This window comes from Thunnus thynnus, chromosome 3, assembly GCF_963924715.1.
Source record: "Thunnus thynnus chromosome 3, fThuThy2.1, whole genome shotgun sequence".
NCBI lineage: Eukaryota > Metazoa > Chordata > Actinopteri > Scombriformes > Scombridae > Thunnus > Thunnus thynnus.
The window spans coordinates 13,746,733-13,754,925 of NC_089519.1; the positions used below are offsets into that span (position 1 = coordinate 13,746,733).

Genomic DNA, 8,193 nt, shown 5'->3' on the forward strand with positions numbered 1-8,193 from the left:
TTACAAGTACTGCATTCAGAATTTACTTAAGTAAAGGATAGAAATACTTCCTTCACTTACTTCTTATTACTTAATAGCAACCCCTCAAAATGAAAATAATGTGTGTAGGGAATAACAGTGTTCACTTTCCCTTCATAAGCAGGCATAGGAGATACCCATACAGTGATTGAAAGAAATTGTGAATTTATGCTATAAAATACAACAATATTACAATATAACGCCGCTACGTTTGGGTTTCATAGATGAATACTGCTTGCACTGGCTTACCAGTAAAACAAAAAATATATTTCAACAACCCTGTATTACATCCTACCTTGTGTGAAATGTAATGTAATGTAATGTAATTTTCTTAATAATGCTTTCAACATAATGAAGAGATAAATTCAACATACAGGCCCTTTAAATGTATGCTATGGCCATAAATGTAAATGGAATCTGACCATAAATACAGTATGTTCAAATGGGTTTATTTCAGCATTTTGTGTGGATTTGGCAACTTCATACAGTCAACAATACTGTGGATGACGGGAATACTTTTGGATATTGTTTACAGTTTATTAATAATAAAAATTGGCCTGTGACAGTCCATTAGCATCCAAACACAAGTGACGGCCCCCTCAGAACCGCACAGGTGGATACCACACTGGAATTTCCTTTACAAGTCATGACAACGTCCTCACACACACGCATAAATTCATAGTGCATCATAAATATTTGCTCTATACAAGTCCACAGTGTCCATCTTCCTTTTGCACTGATGCAGCTATTTTTCACTGCCTCCAGTTTCAGGTCCACTGCTGAAGGATTTGATGAAATTCTGGATCCTTGTAGTGTACGGGACAAAGTCTTTCTTGTAGATGATGACAGTTTTGGTGTGAGCAGTCTGGTGGACGACTTGATTTGGATCCTCCGGCTCTTGCACCACTTCCTCTTTTTTCTCTGAGTTGGAGAGGGAAAGAAAAGAGTGATTTTGCATCAGATACTACTGTTATCATACCTACATACACTGGGTTAAGAGAATAGAGCAAAGTCTAAATGAATGTGACAGGATTAGTTTTTATTAAAGAGGGATTTGTTGTTTTGTATTGACTTTTTCCATTTAGTATAAAAAACACAGCAAACCTTTAAATGTATGGTCATCATCTACCTCTGATTAACTTATCATTTCATTTGACAAGTTTAACCTTCACAAATCTTCAGATACTCAATTTGGAATTGGATCTGTTGCTTCGTTCTCAAAATAATATAGTGTAGTTTCAGGTTAAGACAAGGAAAAACACAAATCAATAGGGACACAGACTTCAACACAACCAGAGTAAGCATTCAGATTTACTTAAATTGAAATACCATAATGTAAAAATACTCCATTAAAAGTCCTGCACCCAAAAAGGTACTTTTATAAAATTACTTTAATGTTGTCTATTTTATTATGGTAACCAAAATAAGTACTCATACACTTGTTAGTGTTATATTATAAGCTAACATATTATTGGATTACTACTACTGATACCTTAACATGTAAGCAACATTTCTATGTTGTAGCTGGTGGGGCTAACTGAGGATTTCACAAATATAATATATATATTATATATCATAATTTACAAATTTACGCCAGAGGGCTTTACAGTCTGTACAGCAATACAACATCCTCTGTCCTTAGACCCTTGATTGGAATAATGAAAAACTCCCCTTACAAAAAAAAACTTTAACAGGGAAAAAATGTAAGAAACCTATGGAAGAGCCACAGAAGAGGGATATTGTTCAGTAATTTGATGTACTTTAATACAATGCATTATTGTTTATCTTAATCTCTCAAAACAAAGTAACTGTCACAAAATATAGTGGTGTAAAAGATACTTTATTCCCGCTGACAGTGTGAAGTAAAGTGGAAGTATAAAGTGGCAGCAAACGGAAATACAAGTGCCTCTAAGCACACAACACTATCAGTGTTTATTGATAACTGATGGATGATGGGAGCAGTGATGTGGGGTAACAGATTCATCTGAAGGCTAGTTTACTAATGCTAATTTAACATGAACTGGAATATATAATAACTGCTAACAACTACATGAGACAGCAGGATACACAATGTCACTAAAACAGCCGTCTATTATAGAGTAATAATAATAAACAGAATAAACGTGTGTGTGTGTGTGTGTGTGTGTGTGTGTGTGTGTGTGTGTGTGTGTGTGTGTGTGTGTGTGTGTGTGTGTGTTGTCACTCACCTGACTTGTCCTCATAACGACCTGTGTAACTGTAGTACGCATATGAGCCGATCATGGTCCAGATGCCGACAGCGTAGACTGCAGACACTCTTGTGTTCCACTTCGCCAGATCTTTGAACGCCATGGCTGTAGTCTGCTCTGACAAACGCCTTTGTTTGTTGGTTGGTTTGTTTTGTTTGTCTCTTGATAGAAATGTGTCGGGATATCCTCAACTACAGCGATCAGGGTGCAGCCATGACAGTCAACCCGGAAGTGCATTAAAAACACCTCCGGTGTGGTGTGGACCAGAGTTATTAAGAGGGAGGGTGGCCACATCAATGCCACATCTCCATGGACTGAGGCCCCTACAGATTTACCAATGAGTAAACTGAAGACCCCTGATGAACTGACATATTTATCGATGTTTCATATTATATTGAATGTATAACAATAACAGTGCAGAACATTTCATAACTTTACAATGAGTGAACTTAACACCTGCAGTAAGGTTGTGTAAAACTCGCAGTTTGGGTGAAATATGTGAATATTGCAATACATTACAGATGATCTTTATATTTTATCATCATCATCATCATTATTAACTGTCATACATACCTAATATAGTTTGTTTTTTAAAAAAAATAACAATTACTTTCTGTTGTTTTCTTCACAGAAATTAATTAAATTCTGCAACATATATTTAGGAAAAGTTTTCTTCCACACCTTAAAATCAAGAGGGTCTTGTGACTCCCCGTGAAGCTTTAGGCATAGATGTATTATATCAGTGTTGGTACAAACAAGACACTATATGTATATTTGTGAAGTGCTTTAAAGGACGGGTTCACAATTTTTCAAATCTGTCTTAAAACAACAGTCAGGAGCCCAAATGAACATTGAAACAGGTTTTTCTTGCTGTAATCATTCCTCCTGTTCATACTGACCATTAGAAGATTCCTTCATAATGCACTTACAATGTAAATAATGGGGGACAAAATCCACAGTCCTTCTGTGCTAAATTCCATTTAAAAGTTTATCTGAAGATAATATGAAGCTTTAGTCATCCAAATGAGTCCAATCAAGTAGATATCTTTCAATGTTACAGTCTTTTTAGTGCCAAAGTTGGGATGTAATGTTGGGAGTAAAGGCAACAGTGGTGCCAGTGGTAACTGGAGCATGGGGGGCAGTCAACAAATCAATGGGTGAGGTCAAAGAGAGTACGTCCATATTTTTTTACAGTCTATGCTTCCTTCTCCACACTCCGTTGTGTCTGATTCCACAGCATGATATCATAACAGTAGTGTTGCATTTCTGATCCAATATTATATCATGAAACTACTTTTCCCTCGAATATACTGACATTTTAGCATTTGCTTTTCTCTATTGCTAGCGAGAAAACAACTTGGCGAGTGGAGTGTTTTGGGAGACCCCTCTTTGACAGTCCTTGAAGGTACCACTGAAAAATAAGGAAAAGTAGTTTGTATCTTCGATATTTTGCAGGTGGATGAAGAGATTTTATTACACGGAAGAGAGAGGAATGTTTAATGTCATTCATGTATAGCTACTACCCACATTAGAACCATAGGAATAAACTTGAAAATTGGTGAAGCTGTGTGGGTATTGATTGACAGCTGTGATTGACAGTCGGCTCACATACTGCTCCGGGATTCACACTGATTTGGACTATTGTTGCTATATTACGGTAAGTTTCATGACTTACTTGATTACGTGTTAGCATAATTCAGCTAAAGTAGCTAAAATATTTGAATATGGCACCACAATTACACATGTTAAAGGGGACCTATTATGCTCATTGCCAGCTCTATATTTTTATTCTGAGACTCCACTTGAGTAGATTGGCATGATTCACAGTTCAAAAAACTCCTTATTTATCTTATACTGCCCCTTTATGCAGCCAAGTCATGTTAAGTTACTGCTGACGCAAACCCAACATTTTCTGCTTTACTGCTTCAAATTAAAAGCTTTTTAAATGACTAAATAACAGAAGACTTTTATTGTGAAGGACTGAAACATGTTCATCACTGAATTAGCAGCGCTTCATTAGCAGCACTAAAAACTGGTCGACACAACAACATATGGAGATATTTGGAGCTATTTGTTGATCGGAACAGTTAGAAGTAATGCAGGGAGGAATAGTACAAGCACAAACAGCCACAGTGATGATGACGTTTGATGAAGAGCTGCAGACAACCAGCACACCACCAACAGGAAAACAACTTATTTTACTTTGCCCTACTGTGTAATGGCTTTGTAATGTTAGTGGAGCGGAGCAGTGAGCTTGCATTCTGTGCATGGAGCAGATGCCCATATAAAGAAATCCGTCATGAGGTGATGTCAGCTAGTGCTGAAAGTGGAAAAAACAATGGAAACTGAGCATTTAGAGCAGTCTGAAGCCGGTACTTTTTGGTCACGGGGATTACTTCTGCATACATTTTCCTCATTATTTGACACTTCAGCCATGTTTAACATGAACATCCAACATTGTGACATTATATATATAAAACTGAAAATAAGGAAAAGCATAATAGGTCCGCTTTAAAAACAAGAAATGTGTGAATGCAATAATTATGTTTATTTTTAATAAATTATATTCATTTTATTTTTCTAATCTCAACAGTTATATCTCATATGATCAGTTATGTTTGTTTGATGAGTGCATGTTAAATGTTCTGTTAAATACAACTAAATAAAATCTACAGATTTAAAGAATGGGGGGGTAAGATCTTTGTAAAGAGGAAAGGAGCTGAGGAGATGTCCTTGTTCTTACTGGAGCTCTTGCCAATGACTGTTCAAGTATTAGAAAATGAATAACACCACATGTATTTCCCTGATTTATTATCCTACTGCTAATGATACGTAGAATAAAGGTCAGAGCTGTCATCTGACATGCCTTGTGGCAACTCTATACTGAAAATTGTATGCAATCTTTCTCCTCCCTCCATGCTAGCTAAGATATACAGGTATGTTATCGTCATGTGAAAACAGGAGACCGTCCTCACAAACCATTTAATTAACACAAACAACAGATTTGATTTATTTACACAGAAAAGAGCAGCTGTAGACTTGAGACTTGGTCTTCAGTCAGACTTCAATCACTGAAATGATTAATTGAGACGTAGCAACAATTGAGGACACCACGGTCACAGAGGTCACAGTATTTTTTTTTCTGGCTTTGGGGACTTGAAGTGCAGTTGCCATATTTTTTTGATTCATTGCCATTACGGTTCAGTCTTTTCAGGACAAAAAATGAAATATAAATATATAAGAACATCATAAAGAAAACTTTGGGACATACAACAGTTTTTCATTGATAAAAAAATCTTTAAACAAGTATAAAAGTACAGTCGAGTAAGATAACATGGGAAAAATGTAATATTTTTGTAGATGCCCCTAAAATCTTTTGCATGTTGGGCATAGTGAATTTGTTCAGAGCGATTCTATCAGCAGTAATTGGCAGGACAACATCATTTGTTTGTACTTTTCAAAACCATTACACACCACTGTTAAAAATAATATTTTATGATGTTAAGGTATGGTAACTACTATGCTACTTCTTTAAAGTTAACCTTTGTTGTCATGACAACCATAAAAACCACAATTGTCATTACAGTTTTTTAAAAAACTGTCCAAATTTGTGGTTGGAGACATAACACTCACGGTTGGAAATGGGAAGCGAACAGCATCTCCTGCAGCACTAAGTCCCCATTTTGCAAATTAGGATCTAACAAGCCACCCAACCTGCCTCTGTGTATAGATGTCAAACATAACTATAGGTCATTTTTGGCAACTGACATTACCATCTATTGTGTCGTTTTTCTTAGGAGGACGAGCTCTAATATAGCTACAGACAGGCCTACCTCATATCTTGAATATTAAATTATAATCTTATGCACTTGAAACTTGACTTGGACATGCTTAGAAAAAGCTGGCGATATTCTATATTTTTCTTACTGACAACAAATTGCATAAAAAGAACAAAACCAACAATATGTTAGTCCATCTCTCAATACTTTTTTCACTCATTTACTCCTACTGAAGACGGACATCTTGAAAAACAGTCAAATATATATTTAAATTAAGAATATACGTATATTTGAAGGCTTAGGATTTTCCTAAAACAGCTGGGCTGGGCACTGTAGTTTTTAGCAAACATTACTGAAGCTGCTGTAATTAGTGAATTTGTAAGAGACTGTTTTCTGTTGTGGATTAATACACTACTTGAGTATTTTCTGCAACCAGATGGCGTATGTGTGATCCACTCAAAATAAACAACAGGGCCCATGTTGGTTTTGGTTTTTTCATGGGATTTGTTGACAATATTACCAGACTTATCCTCTTAAAACAGGTGATTTCTGAGACATCTGTGTGACCTATGAGGAATATTACAAACCACAATTACTTGAGGGGAAAATTTATAGCACTGCAAAGGATGAGTCACACACAACCCTTTTTGAAAATGTGTCATACAAAAAAAAGTTTCAGGTGCACAGAGGCTATGAAACACCTGTGGCTGTCTCTGAAGAAATGATTCATAGAAAAAATATGTGGGGGCTTGTGCACTTTCACTACTATTTTCATTACAACTTTAGCATTTTGATGAACTAGTCAGTGTTAAATGGTGTCAAATGTATTTTATCTTTTATCTTTTATATTAAAAAATAGTCCTTGTATCACAAAAACCTTCAGCTTTTAAAATGGCTGCTGTTTTGACTTTGAATGAATCACCAAAACATTCCCTCATATTGTATTCTATTACCCATTAACTAACCTGTTGTATGTCCAAAATATTTATCTACAGGTATCTACATATGCATGCAGCTTTGGTTTATGTGAAACTATTATCATTTTTTATCTCAAACTCCTGGAGGCCCTGAAGCATGTAGATCAAGACCCATACTTGCAGCTACTGAAACATATACCTGATTAATAGCATTTAGCCGTTGGGTGAACAATTTTAAATGCCAGTCATTCATCTCTCCCTGAACTGCACCTTTGAAGACTCATAAATACTTGAGGCTGTTTTTTTCATTTTACTATGCAGTATGTATGATTTTATCTTCTGTGGAATTGCAAGACAGAATCCAGAAAAAAATTTCCCTCCAGGGACATTAAAATATATCTTATCTTATCTTGAAGCGGCATCTTATCTTATTTTAGCCTGGCCAAAATCAAAACAAAGCCCCTCCCTTGCTAGTTTGAAGTTGTAGGTCAGGTGAATGAGCAGGAAATCCCACATTTTAAGAGAGAAAAGAAAAAACATTGTGGTGGACTTGTGAATGGACATTTTGAGCGTGTCATATTAGAAGCATCTGTGTCACTAAAGAATTTGTTCCTCACAAGTTTCTTCCAAGATGGTTTCTGACTTGTTCAAGCAGATATAATTGCACCAAATGATCACACATCCATCACACATCATTTCTGTTTACTTTGTCTCTAAAGGTTACTCCATGTTAACTTTTATGTAGTTTCATGGTGGTTACACTGAATATGTTAGTCTTGTATCTGACCTTTGGGTTCTGGAGTATGATCACATCCAAACAAGTTAAGCATAAAACGAAATCCTGCCATGAGTTTAATAATGACAGATTTTTATGATTTTCAGTGAGGGTTGCTCAATAATCCTCCTCCAGAATCCAGAATGTAAACCAACATACATGAATTGTTAACCCCAAAATGAATCTAGCTGTATCAGTTTAAAGCTGCACTGATCATTATTCTTAGATTAACAATGGATCAAATAACTATGTGAAAGGTGTCAATTACACGTTTTTTAAAAATCATGTATTGTAACCATGTAGACAAAGGTCTCCTAACCTTAAGGAATAAGTCCCTTTAACCCAAACCAATTTGTTTCCCTAACCCCTAACCAAGTAGTTTATTTACCTAAACCTACTCAGATGTTAACCATAGTGTTGTCACATCGTAAATCTTATTTATTTGTCAACAGGGATTTGTCACAGTTTTGGAAGGC

The 8,193-nt window shown here is 35.8% G+C and overlaps 1 protein-coding gene across 1 annotated transcript; it reads right to left on the reverse strand.

The window, feature by feature from the left end:
* Nucleotides 1-446: 446 nt before the first annotated feature.
* On the reverse strand, nt 447-2,491 carry LOC137179578 (small integral membrane protein 26-like). The gene is made up of 2 exons (XM_067584372.1): nt 2,226-2,491; nt 447-939 (listed from the first exon to the last, which is right to left on the reverse strand). The coding sequence occupies exons 1-2, from the start codon at nt 2,347-2,349 to the stop codon at nt 764-766; spliced, it is 300 nt and encodes a 99-aa protein (XP_067440473.1). The 5' UTR covers nt 2,350-2,491; the 3' UTR covers nt 447-763.
* Between the last annotated feature and the right edge of the window lie 5,702 nt (nt 2,492-8,193).